We start from the raw sequence: 26,723 nt of genomic DNA, 5'->3' as shown, positions 1-26,723 counted from the left end.
CCCGCTGTGCTATCGCTCCAGCCCCTTTATCTCTTTCTGTGTTGCCTCGATGGCCACACACTTAGTTCCTTTTGTTTAAAAGCACCTCCTTATCTCTTTCTGTGTTGCATCAATGACCACACAGTTAGTTCCTTTTGTTCATGTAGGTTTAAGATTTGAGGCAATCTGCAGCTGGAGGTATATATTAGAGCGTGGAAATGAAGATGAATGAGCAGAAGTCCCGTCTTCCAGAGGTTATAGTTGATACTGAGGGTACAGCCTGGGCATCTGCATTTTCAATAAGCTCCCCCAGGTGATTCTGAGCCCTACCCCAACACCCCAAGTTCCAGGGGTGTTGTACAGGAAGGAGGAAGGAAATCGATTCACGATCAAGCTGTCAGCATGGCTGTTATTAACCAAGACAACAGAAGGGAAATGAATTATGTCATGTGTGTGATCCAAGTGAGGAAAGGTCCTTCGACATCTGAATTTCCACATGCCGTTAAGTGCTTCCTTCTATGAAGGACGCGATACAAGGTGCTCGGTAATTTGGGGGCTGCTGTGTACCTCTGAGGAGCCTGTGGTGGACTCCCGTCAAGAGCAGCCACTGTCTTGTAAAACCTCAGCACCCTCAGGGGCCCTCAGCAGCCAGCCCGGACATGGGCCGTTCCAGGTTGCAGGGAGGGCAGAGTTTAGGCGAGGCTGGGTGCAGGGCATGAGATGGAGGGACTGCTCCATCTGGGAAGCAGGGTGGAAGCTCAGGCCTGGGTAAAGGGCCCGGCGTGTGACCAACAGGCACCCAGGCATAGGATGCCTCCTGAGAGACAGCCCCTGAGAGGCAGGTGATTGAAGGGCTAGACCGATCAGGAGCAAGACCCAGAAATGACTAGTCAGTCAGCCCCATGGAGTGCTGAGAAGAACTTCAGCTCCTCTGGGGCAAGCCAGCCAGAGCAGCTGTTAGCCACAGAGGAACGGAGGAAGAGTCACTGTCGCAAAGGTAAACAGTAAGAGAAGGAAATGGTCCAAGTGGGAAATTAGCCAAGTGCATGCGAGCCCACAGCTCAGATGACTAATTAGCACAGAGGGAGAGGTGCTCCTTGCTGTAATTAACTGCAGATTAATTAACACGATTCCCACTATGGCAGCAAGGAGTTATCTCTGTTCTTTGTTTTTGTTTTGTTTGGATGCTGGGGCTTCTCCCCTTTGTTTCATTCATGGAAAGCAGCCGAACTCTCCCTCACCTACCCTTCGCTTGTCTTCAAATATCAAAATGGCAAAGTTGAAAAAAAAAGCCGAGTGAGTCAATAGTTGGGGATTTTGTGTGAGAGGGAAGTGTTGATAATACTTAGGGCTATTAGGAGTATAATGAATAATCAATCTCTCTAGAGAGTGATTTGTCAAGTGTCAAAAATATATCAAATATTGGGGTCAGAGGCTAGGCCTGACCCCAGTGGGGTCAAAGGCTAGAGTGCATACTTTACATGAGAGAACAGGTTTGACTCCTGAGCAGAGCCAAGTGTGGCCCCAAACCAAAATAAATAAATAAAATCTCAAAAAAATAAAAACCACAATTTTAGACTAAGGATGCTATTTCCTAGAATTTTTCTCAGGGAAAAGGAAGCAGGGAAGTAGGCAAAGATTTATATGTAAAAGTATTCGCAATAGCATTATTCATCACATACAAAATTGAAAGTAATACAAGTTTCCAATATGAAAGATTTTCTTTATGGGGCCAGGGAGACACTCACGGGGTTGGAGTATGTGCTGTGAACAGAAGAGCTCCGTGTTCTTTCCCCAGCACTGCCTGGTCCCCAAAGTGTCACTGGGAGTAGCCTGGAGCTCTGCCTGTGTGGTCCCCTATTTTCTTTTTTTTTTTCCTTTGGGTCACACCTGGCGATACTCAGGGTTGCTCCTGGCTCTGCACTCAGGAATTAATCCTGGCGGTGCTCAGGGGACCATATGGGATGCTGGGAATCGAACCCGGGTCAGCCGCGTGCAAGGCAAACGTCCTCCCCGCTGTACTCTCGCTCCAGCACCCCCCCCCCCCACAATTTTCTTTTATGGAAAAACTTTATAAGCCAAGATAGAGCACCACACAATCAGTTAGAATCAGATAGTAAGAGTTTGATTTATTTATTTTTCAATTTGATCGTATTCATTCATTATTATCTGGGGGTTCAAGGCCACACCTGGTGTTGCATGGGGGTTACCTCTGGGGGTGCTCTGGAAACTGCGTGATGGAAGGGATCAAGCCCAGGCCTTCTGCGTGTGGAGCGTGTGCTCCAGCTCTTTAGTCATCTTACTGGGCCTATTTTTAATTTTTATTTATTTATTTGGCCCACAGCGATAGCACAGCGGTAGGGTGTTTGCCTTGCACGCAGCCAACATGGCCGACCCGAGTTCGATTCCTCTGCCCCTCTTGAAGAGCCTGGCAAGCTACCGAGAGTATCTCACCCGCACGGCAGAGCCTGGCAAGCTCCCCGTGGCATATTCGATATGCCAGACACAGTAACAACAAAGTTTCCAATGGAGACGTTACTGGGCCCGCTCGAGCAAATCGATGAACAACGGGAGGACAGTGACAGTGATTTATTTATTTATTTATCTTTTTGCTTTTTTGGGTCATACCCGGCGATGCACAGGGGTTCCTCCTGGCTCTGCACTCAGGAATTACTCCTGGCGGTGCTCAGGGGACCATATGGGATGCTGGGAATCGAACCCGGGTCGCGAATGCAAGACAAATGCCCTACCTGCTGTGCTATTGCTCCAGCGCCCCCCCCTATTTTTTGATTTAAAGTACTCTTTATTTTATTGCTGTTTCCATCCCCCTCTGCCCTTCCTTTGCTGCCGTTGGGGCTATTACGGGGTGCCTGGGGGTCTCGCATGCCAGCCTGTGGTGCTCACACACTCTCACATGCTCCCTGGGGGCTGCTCCTCCCTAGTCCTGGTCCCTGCTGCATGTTTGCAGAGTCTGTGACTTGGGGGTGTTAAAATTCTTAGTCCCATGAAAAACGTGTGTGATATGTTTTCTTTTCTTTTTTTTTTTCTTTTTGGGTCACACCCAGCGATGCACAGGGGTTCCTCCTGGCTCTGCACTCAGGAATTACTTCTGGTGGTGCTCAATGGACCATACGGGATGCTGGGACTTGAACCCGGGTTGGCCATGTGCAAGGCAAATGTCCTATCTACTGTACTATCTCTCCAGCCCCTGCGGTATATTTTCAAAGGGACACTGAAAGGTGGGCTCCAAAGGCACACAGATGTCTCATGCCAGTTTTGTGTGCTAAATGGACACGTGACCAGACATGACCCGTACAGAGAGGGAAACCCCAAAGAGCGGGTGCCAAAGTGATAACAAGGGTCATCTCAGGAAGCAAGACTAATGGACAGTTCTGCTTTCTCTTTGTGCTCTAATCTGTGTTCTTTGTTGTGAAAACAATAAATGAATATTCTCCCTTTAAATTTTTATATTTTGGGGCTGGAGCAGTAGCACAGTGGGGAGGGCATTTGCCTTGCATGCAGCTGACCCAGGTTCGATTCCCAGCATCCCAAATGGTCCCCTGAGAAACCACCAGAGGTAATTTCTGAGTGCAGAGCCAGGAGTGACCCCTGTGCATTGCTGGGTATGACCCAAAAAGAAAAAATATATATTTTTATTTGAGGTACCACGCCCATCTGTGCTCAGGGCTTACTCCTGGTTCTGCACTCAGGGATCACTTGTGGTGCTCACGGGACCATATGAGGGACTGGGGATCGATCAGTCATGCACAGTAATGGGGATCAGATGCATACAAGGTGAGCAAGTGCCTTCACCTCTGCACTGTCTCTCCAGCCTCTCCTCTTGTGAGAGAACTAGATCGGGCTCGAGACATGGCTTGACTGGCTGTGTGCAGTTCTGCATGCTGGACGCCCAGCACCACACAGTTCCCTGAACGCCACCAGGAGTAGATAAATAAAAGATAAATTTAAAGAATTGAGTATCAGGGAAGTGTTCATTGTCCAGGGAGTCTAGCAAAGAGCTCCCACTGCATTTCCAGCTGGTGGTGATGGCCTTTCCCACTTTCTGCTGCCTCGGTTTCTCTCTTTACCTTCCCAGGCAAGGTGGGGTGCCTGCTCAGTGCTGGGTAGTTTCAAGGTGCCTAGGGCAGTGCTGCTGTCCCGACTCTTCCACGGGGCTATTATGGCCAGAGGCGAAGACCCAGCCTGTAGGTTGTAGAAATGCTTCTGTGGCCTTTGGTGGATTCAGCTTCTTGCACAGGGGCATCTTACTGAGGGGGTCTAAAAGCTGCTCTCATGGTCTGAAGCCCTGACATCAGTCTATCCCCATTGGGAACCTTCATTGGTCAATATGAGACCCAGTGACCCCAGCCCCGGGCTGGGCCCCTCACGGGAAGAAACCACAGATGGACCCACAGAGAGAGGTTGAGCTGAGGTGGGACAGGCCTGGTAGACACACCTTGACCCACTCCCTCATTCAGATGAGGATGCTGAGGGGAGGTCAGGGGGTCTGGGGGTTGGGACAGAGCTAGGACTCCTGGCCTGGTGTTTCACCTGCCCACTCTCCACCTCCCCACATGACCTGTGAGCTGATCTGGACGATGGCCCAGTAACGACAAAGAAGGCAATCTGACGTAAAACCATTCACAGGAATTCCGGGAAAGAGTGGAATGTGTCAGTGAAGAAGTTGAGTGTGTCAGTGAGGCAGCTGAGTGTGTCAATGAGGCAGTTGAGTGTGTCAGTGAGGCAGTTGAGTGTGTCAGTGAGGCAGCTGAGTGTGTCAGTGAGGCAGCTGAGTGTGTCAGTGAGGCAGTTGAGTGTGTCAGTGAGGCAGTTGAGTGTGTCAGTGAGGCAGTTGAGTGTGTCATTGAGGCAGCTGAGTGTGTCATTGAGGCAGCTGAGTGTGTCAGTGAGGCAGCTAAGTGTGTCAGTGAGGCAGTTGTGCGTATCAGTGAAGTTGAGTGTATCGATGCAGCTGAGTGTGTCAGTGAGGCAGTTGACTGCCAGTGAAATAGTGCTGCCAAAAGCTAAGGCAAGACTGCTAGGTAGAGCCTTGCATGGGTTAGCTCTGGGCATGGTACCAAAAACAAACAAACAAACAAACATGCAATAAGAATCCCCCCTTAGGCTGGAGCGATAGCACAGCGGGTAGGGCGTTTGCCTTGCACGCAGCCAACATGGCCGACCCGAGTTCGATTCCTCCGCCCCTCTCGGAGAGCCCGGCAAGCTACCGAGAGTATTCGATATGCCAAACACAGTAACAACAAAGTCTCCAATGGAGACATTACTGGGCCCACTCGAGCAAATCGATGATCAACGGGAGGGCCTTTACCTTTACCTTTACCTTTTGTACATGGTGTGAGCTGGAGCGATAGCACAGCAGTAGGGCGTTTGTCTTGCACGCAGCCAACATGGCCGACCTGAGTTCGATTCCTCCGCCCCGTCGGAGAGCCCAGCAAGCTACCGAGAGTATCTCACCCACACAGCAGAGCCTGGCAAGCTCCCCGTGACGTATTCGATATGTCAAACACAGTAACAACAAAGTCTCCAATGGAGACGTTACTGGGCCCGCTCGAACAAATTGATGAACAACGGGAGGGCCTTTACCTTTACCTTTTAAGAATCCCTTGAACATCAAGAAATACTGGTAGTTATTGCACATGCACACGTGTGCATGCTCATGCTATCACACACACACACACACACTCATTCTTGCACACAGACACATGTAGCTGTTCCTCTGCAGAGTGACCTGCTTTGTTTGAATCTTAGGACAAGGACAACTTCCTAGGACAACTTCTCATCACACAGTGGATTCTCCTCTTGCTTAATGTCCAAACTTGCTGGCCTTAAAAATCCCTCTTGGTCAAGGATGCTACTTCAATATAGCATTATATCGGTTAATCCTTGGGCAACATCAGGAAACTTTTTGTGAGTTATGCAAAGGATCCCAGTGGGATGTGGGCCACGGAGAGGACCACGGGCCAGGCACTCTGCGTGCTGAAGGGGAGGGTCTGACCCAGAGCTGGGAAATGTTCATTCCAGAGAGAGTTGTTTCCTTGTTGAATCCCAGTAGAAGAACAGAGCTTTCGACTTCCTAGATTTCCTCGGCACCACCTTCTTCCCCCCTTCCCCTTTTATTTGTAGGGGTTTGTTGAGGATTGGGGCCACACCCAGAAGTCCCAGGGAGCTGCTCTTAACTTTGTGCTCAGGGGGTGCTCCTGGCAGTGCTCAGGAGACCACACCAGTGCTGGGTCTTGAAGCAGGTGCAGCTGTATCCCTGTCCTGTCTCTCCGGCCCTTCTCTGCCCTTGTCGCTCCTTGAACGGCTCCCAAGTTACTCTCCAGACCTCGTCCTTGCTTTGGCAGTGCAGACCGACTGGCCTCCCCTCTGCAGGTGGTGAGAAGGTGCCTCACCTGATCTCAGGAGGCTTGTCTGCTTGTTCCTTCCTGCCCCCTGTGAGGAGAACAGAGGCAGGCCCAGTGCTCTGCAGTGTTTTAGCAGGGAAGCATCTGGTGATGGAGAGGAAATGAGTAGTGAGCTCCCGGGGTTAGCTCCCAAGTACCCGTGTGTGCATCACCCACCCCCCACTGTCCTGTGTGCCTTCCCTCTGGGGGATGTGCTGAGCCCACCCACCACACTCCCCTGTCCCACAACTGCAACCCCCCCCCCCGCTTGCCCCGGGGTGGGGATCCTTACACAGGCAGGGCTGGTTCTTAGGCCACAGTGTGAGTTGGCCTCCTGAGCCCATCCGGTTTGGAGGGGTCCTGTCCAGAGCACCGGAATGCTAGGACAAGGCCAGTGAGGCTGGAGGCTGAAGGGCTGTTGAGTGGCACCCCCTCACCCCCCATGCCTGGCCTGGCTGCCTGTGTCATGTCAGCCTTGAACTGAGGCTCTGGGGCAGTCTTTCCTGAAGTGATCGAAGCCGCTGGAGCGATCCTGGGGACAGTCAGAGCTTCACAGGTGACTGGGGCAACGGGAGAGGTGCTTTTTGCTTGTTTCTGTAAAGAATGTGCATTTCCGGAGGTGCTGAGTGGTTTCTTTCTGGAAGGACTCACTGGGTTGAGCAGCTTGGGAGCTGCAACCCCAGAGAGCAGGAACCTGGGGCAGGAACTGTGTTTTCAGTGAGCACCTTTCCATGGGGTCAAGCCCTGCTGATATGAAGCCCAGCTGTTCTCTGACGTTGGCCTGTGGGTTCATGCCCATGTAACAGCAGCATCACAGATGTGCTTACACAAGGCCAGAGCAAGCGTGGCACTGAAAGACCCAGTATCCATCCCCAGCACCCCGTAGGGTTCCTTGAGTCCCACCAGGAGAGACTGCAGTGACCCCAAACAAACAAAAATAAAAACAATCTGCACATGTCCTTATGCTTAAAAATAGATTCCAAAGAGTAAGTGTGCCTCCACCTGGCTTGGCTGTGCTCAGCCATTCCTTCCTTTCTGTGTTGTAGGAGTTTTTTGTCCAAGAAGAAAGAGAAGTCAGAGGAAGGAAGTCAGCCTGCAGCTCAGGGACTTAAGGAGCACACGTGTGCCTTCAGCTGCCCGGGTGGACACATATCATGCTGGAAGGGCCGTGTCTTGGCTGATGCCGGGAACTTCCGGCTCCTGACATGGACCTGGGGTGTGGCCAAAGGCACTTCCTGGAAAATGTCTTAATACTATTTTTTTTTCTTTTTTTTCTTTTTGGGTCACACCTGGCGATGCTCAGGGGTACTCCTGGCTCTGCAGTCAGGAATTACTCCTTGCAGTGCTCGGGGGACCATATAGGATGCTGGGAATTGAACCTGGGTCAGCCGTGTGCAAGGCAAATGCCCTACCTGCTGTGCTATCGCTCCAGTCCCAATGTCTTAATACTTCTGAGAAACACCAAAGTCTCTGTTTCTCCGTTTCCTCTAGGAAGGCCTCCCCAGTGGCTGGGGGCCAGAAGAGGGCCTGGAAATGCGTGGGCTGGTGGGGAGGTGCTGGGCAGAGCTGGGTCCTGCATTCAGGGCGGGCATTCCTACTGTGTGCAGATGTTGGCGCTAGGCCCAGCGCCCCTGGTGCCTTCTCCCTGGCCTGGCTTTTCCTTCCTTTCTCCTCCCCTCCCCACACACTTTCCTTCAGCCTGGCTCTCCTGATGAACGTTCTGCTGAGTGCTGTGGTCTGCCTGGGGCTCTCCATCTGGCTGTGGGGCTCGAGCATTTGGCTGAGGTGTTCACTGAGGAAGCATGTTCCTCTTTTCTTGTGGCATTCACACACCCCCGGTTGTGGTGTGACTTCTGGGGACCACAGACAGAGCTGCCAGGTTCACATGGTGCATGTGGGACCCCAGGGAGTCGAACTCTTGGTCATATACTTGCAGGCAGATACTCAGTCCCTTGCTTTATTCCTCAGGCCTCTGCTTATTCTTTAAGTTTGAAACTGCTTTGGGACCATCAGAAGGCTTGCTCCCAAGTAACAAAACATACTTTCCAAACTCTGCTCTTTCGAGTTCCTGGGGTGCCATGGGTCCCCTCTGGGTATCCAGGGGTGGGCTCTGGGTTGGGGAAATGCTTCCTTTTACATTTTGAACTTTTGCATAAAGGCCTTCTGTGCAAGGTTCACTGCGGAGTGTGTTACACAGCCCAGACACAACCGCAGCCATTGTCAGGCGCCTGGAAAAACCTTGAGGTGTGACCTGCCCCATGGGACCTAGGTGACTCTGCCTTTTAGCCCCCTGAGTTCCCCTGAACTATTTTTGGGAGTTGATAATGGCATTCACTGGAACTGAATCAGGTTCCAGAATATACTAAGGTCAGGGGCAGTACAGTGGGTGAGGCGTTTGCCTTGCATGTAGCCAACCCTGGTTAGGTCCCTCACACTGCATATTCTGCCTCCCCCCCACCTCCGCCCACCCTGGAGCCCTGCCAGGGGTGATCCCTGAGCACAGAGCCAGGAGTAACCCCTGAGACCCACTGTCTGTGGGCCATAAGTAAAAATGCTGGCTTGGAAAATGGAGGCTATGATCAAGCTGTGTCGATCCAGTGGATAAAAATAAAATAAGAATTCTCAGAGAAATTGCGGAGTTGTCTTTCTCATAGGACCCTTGTGCTTGAGTGATGGAGCGTGGGGATTGCAGGGTGGGCCACACAGGTGACTCCCCAGCCCTAAGTGGCACAGGAGTTTACACAGTGCCTATATATATATTCACCTCCCACCCCCTGCTCCCTTCTGGGCTTGGGATCATACCAAGCAGTGCAGGGCTGCCTCCTGGCTCTGCTCTCAGGAGTCACTCATGGTGGGGCCATATTGGACACCACATGCAAAGTGAGCACCTACCTGCTATCCTATTGCTCCAGCCCTCATCAGATTTCTTTCCTGTTGCAATCTGATGCAATTGGAATATTCTTCTTTTTTTTTCCTTTTTTGGGTCACACCCGGTGATGCACAGGGGTTACTCCTGGCTCTGCACTTAGGAATCACTCGGTGGTGCTTGGGGGACCATATGGGATGCTGGGAATCGAATCCCGGTCAGCTGTCTACAAGGCAAAATCCCTCCCCGCTGTGCTATCGCTCCAGGCCCTGGAATATTCTTATGTCTGTGTCACACTCAAGGAAACCGAGTGTCTGGCTTGCTAAAGGGAATAGGTTGGGGACTAGAACCAGCGTCCCTGAGCCTAGGCAGGAGAGCAGAGACAGCGGGCTGTGCAGTAGCGTGTGAAGGAGCTTGCTTGTGGCGAGGGTGGTGGGCCTGCTGAGGGCTGTGCTGGGGAGGGAGAGAGGTAGGGCAGAGGCAGGCAGGGTCCTGGGGAGGTCTTGTGACACCCGCCCTAGGGTGTCGTGGTTGTGGGACCGGGCACAGGGCTTCTGGGACCAGATTAGGCACCTGGAGACTGGAGCTGTGAGTGGTTCCTGGGCATAACTCTGGGGGGTCGATGAGCCCCCCCCCAGCTGGCTGAATGTGGCCGCCTTGACTCAGAGCTGCCGAGCGTCATCCCTGCCCCGTCGTCCCTGCCCCGGGAACACTTGCAGGGTAATGCCAGAGGAATGGGCTCGCTGTCACCCTGCGTGGGAAGAGGAGGTCAGGCTGTAGGTGGGAGCGGGTCCAGCCCTGGCCGTGCCCGTCAGCCACTCCCTCCCGCCTCACACCTGCACGGGAACTCAGGAACTTTGCAGCAGCTCTGGCTCTGTCCTGCTAAGCAGCCTCCTGGCTAGGACTCCATTTCTGTGCTCTTGGCTGTTGTTTTGGTTTGGTTTGGATTTGGGGCCATGACCGGCAGTACTCAGGGCTGTTGATAGCCGTGTGCAGGGTAAGCTCCTACCCTCTGACTCGCGCTCCAGCCTTTAGATATATATTTTTTTCTTTTTGGGTCACTCCTGGTGATGCTCAGGGGTTACACCTGGTTCTGCACTCAGGAATTTTACTCCTGGTGGTGCTTGGAGGACCATATGGGATGCTGGGAATTGAACCTGGGTCGGTTGCGTCCAAGGCCAACACCCTATGCTGCCGTATCTTGTGCAAATCTAAAAGCCCCAGCCCTTTAGCTTTGCCCAGAAAGCCAATGCATGCAGCAGTCCCTCCCCACTCAGGCCTTGCAGAGCCATTGTCAGCCCCTGGTGGTTAGCCGCACTGGCCTGGGGACTGTGACTTATGTGGGTGGTGTGGCCCCTGGGGCAGTGGTAGGGAATAGTAACATCAATGACAACGTGCAGTGAAGGTCAATCTGCTTCTCTGGCCACAGGCACGGGCACCTTCAGGCCGTGTCAGGGATGACACCCCCCCCCCCCTCGGATGGGCTCTCCTCACTGTCCCTGTGACTGTTTCCCTGAAACCGGGTCCATGGAGTCCACTCGGGCCCTTCCCCACTGTCCCCAAGCCTGACTCAGCCGTCAAGTCCCTGATCTTCCCTGTGCCTCATTTCCTTGGTTTTCTTTTTCGAGGGAGTGTGAGAGGCAGTGTTCCAGGGTCCCAAAGCCACCTCCACAGGGACCTAGGAGGTCCTATGGTGGCAGGGACGGTGGCAGGGATCCAATCAGGACTGGGCACATGCCTGACCCTGGTACTGGTCACTCCAACTCCTTAATACCACTCCACCTCTCCTCTCTTCTTCCCCCTCCCTCCCTTCCTCCCTCCCTCCCTCCCTTCCTCCCTCCCTTCCTTCCTTCTTTCCTCCCTCCCTCCCTCCCTCCCTCCCTCCCTCCCTCCCTCCCTTCCTTCCTTCCTTCCTCCCTTTCTCTCTCCCTCCCTCTTTTCTTCTCCTCCCTCCCTCCCTTCCTCCCTCCCTCCCTCTCTCCCTCCCTTCCTTCCTTCCTTCCTTCCTTCCTTCCTTCCTTCCTTCTTTTTTCCTTCATTTTTTCCTTCCTTCCTCCCTCCCTCCCTTTCTCTCTTCCTCCCTCTTCTCTCCCTTCTCCCTCCCTCACTCCCTCCCTCCCTCACTCCCTCCCTCCCTCTCTCCCTCCCTCCCTCTCTTCCTTCCTCCCTTCCTCCCTTCCTCCCTTCCTCCCTCCCTCCCTCCCTCCCTTCCTTCCTTCCTTCCTTCCTTCCTTCCTCCCTTTCTTCCTTCCTTCTCCTTCCTTTCTCCCTTCCTCCCTCCATTCCTCCTTTCTTCCTCTTTCCCTCCTTCCTCCTTTCCTTCCTTCCTTCCTTCCTTCCTTCCTTCCTTCCTTCCTTCCTTCCTTCCACAAAGGTCAGTCCCAAGGCCACTCAAGGATCAGTCAGAGACACGACACAGAACGGGAGAGAACTTCACCAGCGACAAGCCCACAGACTCATGTCCTCCGAGCCGTCACCTGTGTCTGCCAAATCTAAGAAGCAGCTTCTGTAGAGCCAGCGGGAAGCTCTCAGCAAGGCTGGCTGCAGACCAGCAGACAGAGAGAGAGGCCCTGAGGGTGGTCTCCTGGGGTACCTCGTCCTATCTCAGACCCTAGCGGAGGACAACTTAGGGCTTAGGGGGAGGGCACTCCAGGAGGATTGCCCCACGATGCCATGTCTAAATGCCATGGAATCCACTTGCCGTTTTCACGCCACTGTCTGAGTGAATCCGTGCTGCCACGGCTTGTGCGTCTCCGTGTGTGCAAGCTACAGCCTACGGATCTCTGTCTGGACACGACTGCCCGTGCATTGCTGTGTCTGCCTGCTGTGGCCCCCATAACCCATGTCTGTACACTGCCGCTCCTACACCACTGTGCCTGCAAGCCTTCGGGGAGAGGGTAAACTGAGGACAGACTCTCCTGGCCTTTAGATTTTGGGTGAAGGTCAGTTGTCCTTAACCAATATTGATCTTTTTCCTGGTTTTAATACCCACAAGCATTAAAAAGGGAAACACGGAGAGTAGTTGCTCAAAAAGTGAAAAGCAACATGTTGGTGTTCTGTTCATGTTATTGCCCCAAACTGTACCATGGGGAAGATTGGGGTCTTGCTGGTTAGTCCCCTGGGCCCTGAGAACTTGGGGCGAGTCAGCCAGGTGCCCCCACGAACTCAGACACCAACACCGTGTGGGTGTCTCGAAGCTGTTCTAAATTTGCTGCTTTTTGCTCCTGATTCCGAGGTACATCACAGGAGACCTGGGGTGCCCCGGCCCCCTCCCCACCCCCCCCCCCGAGTTCTGGCAAGGATTTGGCACTAGACTCCACGCGGCCATGCATGTCCTGGGAGTGCTGAGTGATTGAGGAGCGGGCGAGGGTGGGGCCCGGGCGGGAGGTGGCAAGTGTCTCTCTCATGCCTTTGCTGTCCCTCCCTAATCCGTCCTACGTGACTTCTGCAGCAAGCTCAGACGGCCTGGAGAGAGGGGTGGGCAGCCAGGCCCCTAGTCTCTGCTCCACAGGGACCTCGGCTGTGCTGGGGCGTGTGGGGACTGTCTGGGTGGCGCTTGTCTCTGGCACCTCAGGAGGGACGGGAAGGGGAGGGAGATGCGTCCTGTCCCACGGCCATGCCTGGGAGCCAGCCCTTAGGCGGCAACCCAGAGAACAGCTCCTGTCCCCGAAGCTTAGAACATAAAGGCTCAGACTGGGAGTGTGTGTGCGTGTGTGAGGGTAGAGCACGTACCCTGGGTGTGCGAGGGGACCCTGGGTTCCATCCCTGGTTGGAACCCACACATTTCCCTGAGCACTGCCAGGAGGGATGAGAACACAGCTGCACGTGGCCCCCAATGAACTAACCAAGAACATCATCGAACAACAACAAAAACAGAATCTAGGCGTGCCCCAGCAGTGCACAGGGCACGCCACCCACTCTCAGGCGGGCCATCTGACTTGAGGATGGACTCAGGCCACCTCTGGGCTCCATTGGGATCCTCTGTGCCTGAGCCTGTCCCCCAGCCCTACCATGAAGCTCTGATGGCAGCTCAGGACAGAGAATGTGGCCTCCTACCACCAGCCTGAGTGGTCCCGGGCCCTGATGGGGACCTAGTGTCCTGCAGGCAAAGATACTAGAAGCTGCCACCGTGATCCTTTCGGAGAACTGGGTGGAGGCAGGGGGAGCGCCATGCCTAGTGATGCTCAGGCCTTGCTCCCCTGCTCAAGGCACCATATGCTGGGTGCTAGGGGTCAGACCTGGGTGGGCTGTATGCCAGGCAGACGCTTTACCCAGTGCCGTCTCTCTGGCCAGAAACTGCCAGGATTTCCGAGTCAGTGTCAGTCCCAGTCTTCATTAGCACTGGTTTGGTTTGTTTCGGGGCCACACCTGTGGTGCTCAGGGTTACTCCCGGCTCTGCACTCGGCAGTCACTCCCGGTGGGGCTCGGAGGACCATCTGGGGTGCTGGGGACTGAATCTTGCCCAGTTGCGTGCAAGGCAGGCGCCTATATCCTGTGCTACCACTCCAATCCTCACCAGCACGTCACTGGTGTTCTCTGCTCCCTCCGTGGGTGCCCCGGTGGCTGTCCCCGCCGAGAGCAGCTGCTGCTATCCACTCCTGCCACCATCATGCCCCGAGCTCTGTGCTGTGCCCACCTGGAGCCTGGGTGCCGGGTATTGAAGCTTCCACAGGCAGTGGGTCTGCCAGCGCCCAGTGTCTTGAGTTTCCGTGCCTGCAGTGGGCAGCCGACTGCCGACCTCCCTGCCACTGTCCGCGGCCCCTACCCTGTTCCAGTTTGCAAGTGAACCTTGAGCCCAGCTTCAAGTGCTCAGGCAGAGTCCCTGCTGGGGGGAGGGGAAGCCCCCTCCCCCCAGCAGATCCCAAGGACGAGAGCACAAGTCTGAGAAGGATGCAGAGCTCAGGGCAGGGACTGGCCACTCCCCAAGACCTCTCTCGCCCCTTGGCCTGTGGGCTGCCCCCGACCAGCCTGTTAGAGACTCCCGGCATTGCCCCCAGCTGCTCTGGGTTGCTGAGGCCAGGAGGTTTTGCTGTCATCAGGTGAGCCCCATCTGGAGGGGCGACTCCTGCTCCCTGGCTGCCCAGTGGCTCCCAGAGCAAACACTTGTGCTCCCTGAGAGCTTGGAAATGTTCTAGGTATGTGAGAGGAAGTGCCTGCTCCCTTCGGGAGACAGGAAGTGATGTCAGGGTGCCCCAGGGAGGCGTTCCCACAGCCACTACTGGGCCCTTTAAGCATAAGCAATTTTCTTGTGTTCTTAAGCCTTGGTCCCCATCGGTGAGTTGGAGGGAGCCCGCGTGTCTGCCAGGCTGTATCCGTGAGAGAAGATAAGCCGCCCTTAGCCGAGACCTGCAGCCTTCTGGGCAGGAGCCTTGTCAAGTGCTCCTTGGCATCCACACAGGGACCCGCTGTCCCTGAGGCCCCAAGTGGCTCCAAGTGGCCTGCTGTGTTGACCTCGCCAGCTGTGTTCCTGGCTCCAGGAAGCCTGGCTTCACCCCGTCTGCGTCAGTCTGGGCTGTGCACGCCCAGGGTAGTGTTTGGAGCCTAAATAGCTGAGACTTGCAAGTTGAAGAGTGGCCGGACAAGTCACTATAAAGTTGTTTCTGCAAAGCCCAGCTTGGCCGTGCCAGTCCGTCCAGTGCCTCCTCCCTTTCGTGCCTATCTGGTGTCCAGCGTTGGTCCAGCCCTGCCTCTGCCTGGTGCAGAGCCAGCACCCAGGAACATGGGGAGCACTTCAGGGAGGACGGGAGCAGAGAGAGCCCGAGATGTCATCAGAGCTCAGGCTGGCTAAGTGTCGGCACACTTGACCCTCGCTGCCTGTTTCTTGTGGCTTCGATGGGTTGGGGAGTCTGTCACACTAGGATCCCCTCCTCACAGAGTGACTCTGATGGGGCCCCAGGGACCAGGCGGCCCACAGGGCGAGAGCTCCTGCCCTGCACAGAGCGGTCCTGCCCCAGGTGGTGGAGACCACCCCGGTACAAACCCCAGGCACAGACCTGGGAGGAACTCTAGCACCCCAGGTGTGGCCCCCCCATACCCCCACCTCCCTCCACCATCTCTCTTTCTCTCTGGTTCCTGGGTCACACCTGATAGTGCTCAGGGATTACTCCTGGCCCAGTGCTCAAGGGTCACTCCAGCTGTGCTTAAGGGTCGTCCTGTATGCAAAGCACGTGATCAACCCCTTCAGCTCTCTCTACAGTGCTTGATTCAAAGCATCTGAGCCCAAACAGACTGTCTTGAGCAGGAGGTGTTGGGGCAAGAACGCCTGAAGTCATGTGGAAGAGAAGTGGGCACATTGCAGGGGGAGGTCTGGAGGGGCATGGGGGGGTCCCAGGGGTGTAGACATCCAGTCAGTGAGCTGAGAGGGTATCACGGAGTCTGCTGCTGGAGGGTCCTGGGGTCTCCCAAGGCTGCCTTTCCTAGCTGCTGCCTCAGTTCCCAAGATAGAGGCCACTTGGGCTTGTCCCTGAGGCCCCAGCATAGTCCTGCGGCCAGCCATGACCTCACGGCCTCATGGCTCTGGAGACAGTGGCTGGTGCTCAGCTCTGAGACACTCAGGCAGTCGTCTGGCCTGTCCTGTGCCTCAGTTTCCTACACTTTGTGCTGCTGCTCCCATCTGTAATGCCGGGGATGGAACCCCGGTCAGCCCGTTGCAGGCCACACCTTCCTTCTGTCCTGTCTCTCTGACCTCTCTGGCCTTTCCATCACGTCTCTTCTGCAGAGCCTGCAGGATTGGCAGTGCAGCTCTGCCTAGGGTGCTGCAGCTGCTTAGGGCTCAGACCTGGGCCCACGGCTTCGTCGGGGAGTCCAGACTTGCTGAGGGTTCGGAACAAGGGGCCACGGCTCCGTCTGGGGCTCCACACTCGTTGTGGGTTCAGGACCAGGGGCTGTGGCACCCGCCAAAGTGAGAGAATTGAGGGTTCTGTGTCTGGTCTTCTCTGGGCCGACAGCTCTCTCTCCTGCGCTGGAAGTCCTGCACCCGCCCGTCTCTATCACGGGTTATGGCGGGGCGAGACGCAAGGGAGCAGGGGACAGCAGGGGCACTGGGAATAATGGGGGACATGGGAGACATTGGGGACAGCGGGGGACATCGGGGACAGGAAAGGCATTGGGGAAACTGGGACAGTGGGAACGTTGGGGACAGTGGGGGACATTAAGACAGTAGGGAATATTCAGGACAGCAAAGGCACGGGGGACACTGGGGTCAGCAGAGGCATTGGGAACATCGGGGACAGTGGAGGGCATTGGGGACAGTGGAGGGGCATTAAGGATAGTAGGAGATATTTGGGACAGCGCAAGCATTGGGGACATTGGGACAATGGGGGACATTGGGGACAGTGGGGGCATTGGGCAGCGGGGGGCATTGGGCACAGCAGGGGCGTAGTGGACACAGGACGGCGGAGTCGCGGGCTGGTGGCTGATGGCCCCGCGTCAGTGCTCTGGGCAGCTGTCCAGCTGCAGCCCGACTGAGCGGTCTGTGTCCCCGCAGAGGCCAGTTCGCCGTGGTGAAGAAGTGCCGCGAGCAGAGCAGCGGGCAGGAGTATGCAGCCAAGTTCATCAAGAAGCGGCAGAGCCCGGCCAGCCGGCGGGGCGTGCTCCGGGAGGAGGTGGAGCGGGAGGTGGGTGTCCTGCGGCAGCTGCTACACCCCCACATCATCATGCTGCATGACGTGTATGAGACCCGCAGCGACGTGGTGCTCATCCTGGAGCTGTGAGTGCGCCCACGGGGCAGGGCCCGGTCACCCCCCGAGGAGGACAGGGGGTCAGGGGGATGGTCTGAGTCTGCCCAGGTCTGGGTACTGGGGGGGGAGGAGGGAGCAGAGGCTCAGGCTCCTGAGCATGGGGAGAACGAGACGGGCCCCCCTGCCCCAGCCCCGGCGTCTTCTCCTGCCCTAGGGATCCCCTGCACCTTTGGTCTGTCCGACTCCTTTGTTGTCACAGGACTAAAGATGACTTAAGCCAGGCCTTCTTCATGGTTTCCTCTGTGACCGTGTTGAGCCGGAGAACTGCAGCCTGCCCCCCCCCCCCAAGAGTCACACGGCATTTCTGTCTAACCAGGGTCCAGGGTCGGTCACTCAGAAGCCTTTGACCTCTGGTGGGTTACCTGACCCCCATATTGTGACGGAGTCATGTGCCACAGCTGCAAAAGCTGGGCTGAGACCCCATCTCAGCTTCCTGTCGGCCGCCCTGCTCAGGCTCAGAGAGACGATGAGGGTTCGAGCCTGGGACACAGTCACTGCCCAAGTGCTGAGGACCAGCCCACTCACAGGCCCTCCAGCAGAAGTGGGGGCCAGGAGGGGCTCGGGATGCACACAGCTCACAGGCCGCCTCCTGGGATCACACAGGCAACTCCACAGCTGCTGGAGTCTGGCTGCACCCATCACAGTGTCTCTGTGAAATGGGAAGGGGTGTGTGTGTCCGGCTGAGAATGGGATTTCAGCTGGTTTAACTCACACAGCAAGAACCCATAACAAGAGTCGTCTGAATCTTGGAGGAAGGTTAGCCAAGGCTGGTGGGGTTGGTTTCTGGATCCCCGACTTTGTACCTGGGTGAGTCTCTTTCTCCTCTGGGTTTCACGTGGCACGTGGAGAGTGGGTGGGCAGCCCTGCACTCCCCGCAGCGGGGCATCAATCGGGTGTGGTCTCCAGTGAGGCCCTGGCTGCTGGCCAGGCCACAGGGCTCTGGATGGGCCATGTGTGCTCTCCCGTCTCACGCCCGAGGCCTCCTGCTTCTCCAGGGAACCTTCGGCCAGTACGTTCATTGGTGCATCCACCTGCCTTCCCAGGCCAGCATGTAGCCCCATCAATGTGGCCAGCTTAGGGGCAGCATGCCCCGGGGTGGGCATCAGTAGTTGGCACCCAGATTTATCATGAAGAATGAGAAAGCCCACCTTCCCAGGAAGGCCGGGTGATGCCCATAGATGCTAGAAAAATCTGTGAGAAAACACAAGCAAACAAGCTTTAGGCTGTTCATAAGGGGCCATGTCCACTTTCTTTATTATTATTATTATTATTCTATTTTTTTATTTTTGGGTCACACCCGGCGATCTTCAGGGGTTACTCCTGGCTCATGCACTCAGGAATTACCCCTGGCTATGCTCAGGGAACCATATGGGATGTTGGGACTCGAGCCCAGGTTGGCCGTGTGCAAGGCAAATGCCCTACCCACTGTGCTATCGCTCCAGCCCCCACGTCCACCTTCTGACCTCAGGGTAGGGTCAGTGTTGGTCGGTGTGACCCTGTGTCTATCCTCCCTCTGGCCCCTGGGCAGGGTCAGTGCTGGTCTCCATGACCCTGTGCTTCTGCCATCCCTGCCATCCCCAGCTAATTCCATTTGTAGCTTTCTTTCTCTTCACTGGCTTTGACACGTGTGTTTTACTGCTCTTGGTCTTCCTTTCCCACCCCTTCTGGGTGGGTCTCCCCAGCAGCGCTCAGGGGGTCTTCCTGGTGGCGGGTGCCCGTGCTGGCTTAGGCCATGGTGTCTGCCCCAGCTGTGCCATCTGGAGTGTCCTGGGCCTTGCATGCAGCACCCAGAGCTGCCACCAAGAGGTGTGGAGGAACATGCTGAGTAGGGGTCAGGCGGGGCTGGCGGCAGCAGGGCAGACCCCCCCCCCCCCCACCCCACGCACACACACTCTCTGCCCTGCCTCACTTCTGAGCTCTTAACCATCACATGTGTGGTTGGGCAAAGGACAACTCTCCTCCCAGAATCCCCCACCCCCTTTTCTTGTGTATTGATTCGTTCAAAAGAATCCTCAGGAGTGGGATGAAGGTGGGAGCGAAGGTTCAGCCAGTGGGGCATGTGCCTTACACACAGCCAAGCCAGGTGTGATTGCCAGCACCCATGCGGTCACCTGAGCCCCATCAGGAGTGATATCTGAGTGCACACAGGACCAGGAGGAAGCCTGAGCAACATGAGTACAGCATATCACTCTCTCTCTCTCTCTCTCTCTCTATATATATATATATATATGCACATATGTATATATCTGCATATATATGTATATACTGCACCAGTATACACATAATATATATGCAAATCGATGCCATCACCCTACTCCATCACTGTATTACTGTGCAATTTGCTCGAGCGGGCCCAGCTACATCACCATCATGAGACTTGTTGTTACTGTGTTTGGCAGATCGAATATGCCATGGGGAGCTTGCCAGGCTTTGCCGTGTAGGCAAGATACTCTCGGTAGCTTGCCGGGCTCTCCAAGAGGGGCGAAGGAATCGAACCTGGGCCAACCGGATGGGCCACGTGGAAGCTACAAAGGCAAACTTCTACTTGCTGTTATATATATATATATATATATATATATAGAGAGAGAGAGAGAGAGAGAGAGAGAGACAGAGAGAGAGAGAGACAGAGAGAGAGACAGAGAGAGAGAGAGATATGCTGTGCACAGTGTTGCTCAGGGCTTACTCCTGGTTCTGTGTGCACTCAGAATCTATAGCACAGTAGGTAGGGTGTTTGCCTTGCACACAACCGACCTGCGTTCGATTCCTCCATCCCTCTCGGAAAGCCCAGCAAGTGACCGAGAGTATCCCGTCCGCACGGCAGAGCCTGGCAAGCTCTCTGTGGCGTATTCGATATGCCAGAAACAGTAACAAGAAGTCTCACAATGGAGACATTACTGATGCCCACTCGAGCAAATCGATGAACAACGGGAGGACAGTGCTATACATATATACATGGAGTGGGATTATGGCATGGCTAACGTTCTTGGGATCCCTAAGCCCTCACTTCCATAACAGGTGGCTGGGTCACAGAATGGTCAGTGACCGTCATAGTTCCCGTCAGCAGCCCATCAGCCTTGAGTCATTTGCTTTAACTCGGGGCTCATTATAAGTACAATTTTAGTTCCCTAACTATAAAATAGTTTTGTCGTCACTTTATTTTACTCCTCCCCTCCAGTGGTGGTGCTCCGAAGTGACTCCCACACAGTACTCCCTCATCCCCAGGACTGAGTCTGGCATCCTGTCCACACAGCCCTGGACTCATCCCTCATAAGTCAGCACGGAGACAGGTCTGGCAGGTCTCGTGAGCCACATCTCCTAGGGAGCGGGGGACAGTGTTGGGCACGGCAGGAGCAGGCACGGGGGGCAGAGCAGAGGGGATTTGGCATCAGGTCTGTGCCTCACCTGTAGCCGGAAGGGCTGGTTCAGGTGGCAGGGCACATGGCACCGTGAGAGCCTGGGTTTGTCCCAGGACCCGCCCGTGAACACCAGCCAGCACTGATGTGGCTTCATAGAGATCGGGAAGAAATGGGAAATCCCTGTGGGGTTGAGACTCCATGAGAGAGACTGTGTCAGGGAAAGCAGAATGCAGCCCTCGAGATAACAGAGTGGTTGGGGCACGCCTGGTGAGCGCTGCCTGGTGAGCACTGACAGCCTTAATCTCAGCACCCCAGGGTCCTCCAGGTATTGCTGGGGGCAGCCCTGGAAGGCCCTGACCTCACTGGGGTGGCCCCGGGACCCCGCACCATGAGACCCAACAGCACTGCACCCTCGAGCCTCAGGGGTGCCCAAGGTTGACCCCACCTCAGGCTGGCTCTGGGTCCTGGCACATCCTTGTTCCTGAGTCCTCTAGCCCTACTCCCTGCTCACTGCATGCCCAGCATCTTTGAACTGCCGCCCTGACCACAGGTGACACCCACACCAGGATGAAGGCAGGGGGCCCTGCTCTGGCCAGTGTCCAGTGCCTGTACCCGCTCCCTGGGTAGACGTTCATTCCCAGGACTGAGTATCTGGGAGCCAAGCCTGAGAGTTCAGGCAACTCCCTGTCAGCACTGGCCAGTACCGGACAGTGGGTCCCTTGCTGGAAGACCCGGCATGGCCATTCTCTCCCCGAGGGCCTCAGCAGAGAAGGCCCCCGTGATGTGGCCAGTGCACAGCGGGCTGGACCCTCACTGCATGTGCACCTTTGACCTCTTCTTCTGGAAGATTCCAAGTAGACTCAAAGGATGAGAACATAATCTAAGATTCCCTACATGGTCATCACCTTCACGCTGTCAGTGCTTTCCCAAATTTGGTATGAATCCCCAACTCTGGTTTTTGCTTCCTTTGCTGAAATATTTTTAATTGTTCTATTATAGTCCAGGTAACATGTTACAGTAGTATAAAGTTCATGATTCCTTGCTGAAACGTTTTAATGTAAAGCTCAAAGTCATTTTCCACATAAATACTTGATGTTTCTTTAACTGATGACAGTTTTAAAAAGCTACCACCAATATGTGTTGATTTAATGGACAAAATTTGTCAGGCCTTGACACTCTAAAGTTGCTGTGCTTTGGGTCTATGGTGTCTGGCAGTTGTTCTGCTGGAGTAGAACCCCAAAGAAGCCCACATACTGGCTGGGTTCCCTTGTTGCCCTCCCATCCCCTTCTCCCCTTCCCCACCCCCTCAGATCAAACCCTGATCTCCTGCATCCAAAGTTTGCATTTGACCATTGAGCCAAGTCCCTGCCCTGCAATTATTCTAACGGTTCTCCTTTCCTCTGCTTTGTGACCCATTGATTTGTTGGAAAATGAGGTCATTTGTCCCATAGATTGTCTTTTTGCCCCTCGTTGTCCCCTTGGTGTTGTGCAGTCTGAGTTCAGCGTGTCCTTCTTCATGCTGTTCTTTAACTGGTTCCTCTGTTTCCCGTATTCCTTGTGAACGGGCAGCCAAGTTGAAAGGCGTCACTGACCCTAACTCAAGGGAATTAATATGAGCCACGTACACACTTTTAGATTTTCTAGTTGTTGCATGACTGAGAAGCAAAAAGAAATAGGGGAATTAACAATATTTTTACTTGACTCAATATATTTCAATATCATTTAACATGCATCTTATGCCAAATTAATGAGATATCTTTATTATTTTATTCCATACCAAGTCTTCCAAGCTCAGTGTGTATTTTGATGCTTAGAGCATGTCTCAGCCCACCTTCAGTGCAATAACAAGGAAATGTAAGCCAACTGAAGCAAGAAAGCTGTGAGGAGTGGGGAATATTTCACACCATTTCTCTTTTTTTAAATTAGTCAGTTAAAATGAAAGTAAATTAAAATATCAGGTTCTTGGGGGCTGGAGCAATAGTACAGCAGGGAGGGCATTTGCCTTGCGCACGGCTAACCCGGGTTCGACCCCAGCATCCCATAGGATCCCCTGAGCACCGCCAGGAATAACTCCTAAGTGCATGAGCCAGGAATAACCCCTGTGCAACGCCGAGTATGACCCAAAAAGCAAAAAAGAAAAAAACGAAACATCAGATTCTTGGTTGTCCTGATGTAGTCCCAGTTCCCAGCAGTCCCTGTGTGTGGCACCTGCTTGTGATTAGCAGCTGCTGTGGGAAGTTCTGGAGACCAAGAGGCTCGGAGGCAGAGACAGGCACTGGGGCCCAATCCTTCCCATGCCTTATTTCAGCTTCCTGCCACTCATATCCGCTTGTTCTCTTTCTTAGGATGCTTAGGTCTATGAGGGGCATCAGGGGAACTGTTGGGTATTTTTATTCATGTATTTATTTTTAATTTTTTAAGTTTTATTTTCATAATATTGTTCACGATTATTGATTCCATTCAATATTTCAACCCTGATCCTACCACCCTGACACCTTCTTACTGCCATTATTATCTTGTATTGCTTGTTATGAATAGTAAGTAAGTAAAGGCCCTCCCGTTGATCATCGATTTGCTCGAGCGGGCCCAGTAACGTCTCCATTGGAGACTTTGAGATGCCTGTAAGGGTCTACCTCACAGTGATTCAACAAAAAAGTACAAATAAAAAGGTAGTATGCAATGTCACGTGCTGTTCCTGGAATTCTAAAATTGTAAGACGTCTCTGCAGCAAGCTGCTCTGTTCTGAGATTCGTTGTGAGTATCTGGATCATGGCCGTTAATGTACTTCAATGGCTCTCAGAGGCAGTTTGTGGGCGTGACAGCCAGGACCCCCAGAAGGGTGGGGAGATGAGAAGGGGTGACCTGTTCCTGGCTCCTTGAGGCCTGGAGTTTTCAGTTGTTGGGATTTTTTTTTTCCTTTTTGGGTCACAGCTGGCAATGCACAGGGGTTACTCCTGGCTCTGCACTCAGGAATTACTCCTGGTTGTGCTTGGGGGGACCATAGGGATGCTGGGAATCAAATCTGGGTTGGCTGCATGCAAGACAGATGCCCTACCCACTGTGCTATTGCTCCAGCCCCTCAATTGTTGGGATTTTTAAAGAAAGTGGACAAGAAAGCTTCAGTGCTCTTTATTAATTTTAATTGATTAATTTTAAAATTAAATAAATAAATAATACGCACTGTCACTGTCCTCCCGTTGTTCATCAATTTGCTCGAGCGGGCCCAGTAACGTCTCCATTGTTTTTTTTTTTTTACATTGAGTTGCTTTATTTTTTTTTTCTTTTTTTATTAGTGAAACACCATGAGGTACAGTTATAGGCTTACAAATTTTGTGCTTGGGTTTCAGTTATACAATGATCAAGTGCCCATCCCTCCACCAGTTCCCGTCATCCATCACCACGGGTCCCAGCATCCCCCTCACCCCCCACCCCCCCCCCCCCGTCCCATCCTGCCTCTGTGGCAGGGTATTCCCCCTTGTTCTCTCTCTCTTCTTTTGGGTACTGTGTTTTGCAAGAGAGGCTTTGAGTGGCAATCATGTTTGGTCTATAGACTACTTTTAGCATGCTTCTCCCACCCTGGGTGGGTCCTCACAACACCCTTCATTTGGTGCTCTCTTCTCTATCTGAGCTTCAGTAACGTCTCCATTGTGAGACTTCTTGTTACTGTGTTTGGCATATTGAATACTCTTGGTAGCTTGCCAGGCTCTCCAAGAGGGGCGGAGGAATCTAACCTGGCTCGGCCAGGCTGGCTGTGCGCAAGGCAAATGCCCTACCGCTGTGCCATCGCTCCAGCCCAAATAAATAAATAATACAGATCGATTAATTAATCTTTATTAATGCCCTCCAGCACCTATGTTTCCCCACCACCAGCACTGCTGGGTGTCACCCTGGGCCCCCTTATCAAAATTCAATTACTTGAGCATCATCCCAAGATTCCCAAGAGCTTGAAGTTTTGGGACCCAAACCCAACCTGCTGGTTTTGCAGGGAAGGAGGCGGAGTTCTTCCTGGGGCAGGTAGTGGCCGTTGGGCGGTTGCGGCGTGGGATGAGGCCTGTGTCTGGCTCATCTTCGCCACCTCTTAGCGCTTCTCCCTCAACTCTGCCACCTGAGTAATCCAAGGTGGGTGACCCCCAGGGTAACTGGGACAGGGGCCTGAAGGGCGAGCATTGACTGCCCAGTGACCTTGGGAGTTGTGCCTGCCATCAAGAGTCGTAAGGCAGCCAGGACAGTGTCTGTGGTGCTGGCTGGACACGGGGCGGCCACGGTGTTGGGGCCGCAGGGGAAGCCCGGGCTGGGGAGGAGCCCTGCTGATGGCGGGACCCCCTATTCACAGGGTGTCTGGAGGGGAGCTCTTCGACTTTCTGGCGCAGAAGGAGTCGCTGAGTGAGGAGGAGGCCACAAGCTTCATCCAGCAGATCCTGGACGGGGTGAGCTACCTCCATGGCAAGAAAATCGCCCACTTTGATCTCAAGGTGAGTGGGCAGAGGAGGGTGGGCCCAGCTGCCACTGGGGCACTGCCTCACCCACACCCCTGGGAAAGGGGGCACTGTGGAAAAGAGAGATGCCAGCTCAGCCCGTTCACCCCCAGACCAGACAGAGCCAAACCAGAGCCTGGTCTTTCTCAGGGGTGGGGTGGGGAGGGGAATGGGTGATTGCCCTGAATGCAGCTGACCTGGGTCTGATCCCTGTGCACCCGTAGGGTCCCTAAGCACAACGAGAAGTGACCCCTGAGTGCAGAGCCAGAATTAACCCTGAGCATGACAAGTGTGGTTCAAAAACTTAAAAAAAAAAAATCATGACAAAAAATTAGAGATGCGTTTCCCAGGGGCCAGTGTGAACTCTGGAAAATAGATCAGGGGCCTTCAGAGGAGGGGCTGCGGTCGGCCCCCCTCCCCCCCCACCCTGCTCCTGCATCCCAGAGTGCTCAGAGGCCAGGGGCAGGCCCAACGCCTGCTGACCACCCTTCCCACTCACCCTCTCCCCTGCTGTGGCTGAAACTGTCCCCAGAGCCCCTGCCAGCTTGTGGTGAGTGGTACTCGGGTGGAGAGGGTCACTGTGAGGGCGTAACGCACGTGTGGTAAGTGTGGCAGGCATGTCCCCGTGCAGCTGAGCTGGGCCTCTCCTTGTGACCCATGGGCCATGGAGTTTTGGGTATGGGGGGTGGGGCAGTCATTTCTCTGTCCACCAATGTCTGTGCTGTTGCAAACATGGAGCCTGGGTGTTGCCACATATACGAGACCAACAGAAGCCCTGCCTGGGTCCAGGGCCTCATTTCCAGGGAGTTTGAAGCAATAGAAACGAAAGAGCAACAACTCTAAGTGGAGGGGATATCTCTGTCAGACGGGGCTATCAGAGAAGGCTTCCTGGAAGATGTGATATTTGAGTTGCATTTGGAAGGATCGGCAGGGGTTACTGTCCAAGGATCAGAGGCCAGCAATGTGCATGGTCCTGAACTAGCACCATGAACTCAGGGATGTACAGGCCAAGAGCGAGAGAGACGAAGGGCAGCGTGGGGGCAAGGAGTGGTTGGACGGACAGCCCTGGTCTGCACCGTGGATAGGGTGAGCGAGGCCAGAGGCTGGAGTGGCCATTACTACAGAGACGTGGCACCTGCCCCCTGATCTGAGGAGGGGGTGGGCCCCGAGGGTGGGTCAGGGGCCTCAGTGGGCGGGGAGATGGGGAGGGTAGAGCAGGGGGTGTAGCATGGGCACCCATCACGTGCTCATGTCTCCTGAGTTCAGCCCACATGCTGGTGGGGTCCCAGCTTCGAGCCAGGCTTGTGGGTAGGCCCCCACAGTGAGCCCTCTGCTGGACTCCCTCTCCTGTGGTGTCTGTAGCCCTCTGAGTGTCCCCATCAGGAGACAGACTGCAGAGCTTCCCTCACGGACTACAGGTCGAAAGCAGCGTCCCCTGAGCTGTGCCCTGGACCCTCCTGGACTCAGGGGAAAGCAGAACACCCAGCAGGAACCCAGCCCTGACCTGCGTCCCGGGGGTGCCCATGGGCAGACAGCCTCAGGCACAGGCCTGCAGATGGGGCCTCTGCCTTTTTCCGGGCGGGGCCGGGACAGGGGGTGACTGCATGACCAGAGGAGACCCTTACTTTGTTTCTGTGTGACTCTGGGGGACCGGGCAGAGGGGAGGCGGTGCTGCTGTTTGGGCTTAGCCAAGCTGGGGGTGGACCCTCACTGTACAGGTAAACGGAGGACACCACTGAGCCTCAGCTTCCCACCTCCGAGGCCAGCGGTCCCGGCAGGGCTTAGGTAAGGGTCTGAGAGACCACATTGTCTCATCTGCACAGGCTCAGCTGTGGGGAGAAAGCTCTTCCCAGAGAAGGGAGAAAAGCTGCCTCCTGCTAGAGTCTGGGTCCGAGGGCAAGGCA

General features: G+C 54.6%; 1 protein-coding gene across 1 annotated transcript in view; it reads left to right on the top strand.

Moving 5' to 3' along the window:
- The window catches only part of DAPK2 (death associated protein kinase 2), a 109,751-nt gene that overhangs the window by 43,331 nt on the left and 39,697 nt on the right, over positions 1–26,723 (top strand). Inside the window, exons 3-4 of the mRNA XM_056115321.1 lie at positions 16,736–16,957; positions 24,678–24,816. Of these exons, the coding sequence (XP_055971296.1) occupies positions 16,736–16,957; positions 24,678–24,816 (361 nt within the window). The remainder of the gene's footprint in view (positions 1–16,735; positions 16,958–24,677; positions 24,817–26,723) is intronic.

This window comes from Sorex fumeus, unplaced genomic scaffold (genome assembly GCF_029834395.1).
Source record: "Sorex fumeus unplaced genomic scaffold, SorFum_2.1 ptg000029l, whole genome shotgun sequence".
Lineage (NCBI taxonomy): Eukaryota > Metazoa > Chordata > Mammalia > Eulipotyphla > Soricidae > Sorex > Sorex fumeus.
Note: the sequence above shows the minus strand (reverse complement) of the source record. Positions and strands in the feature narration are given on the sequence as shown.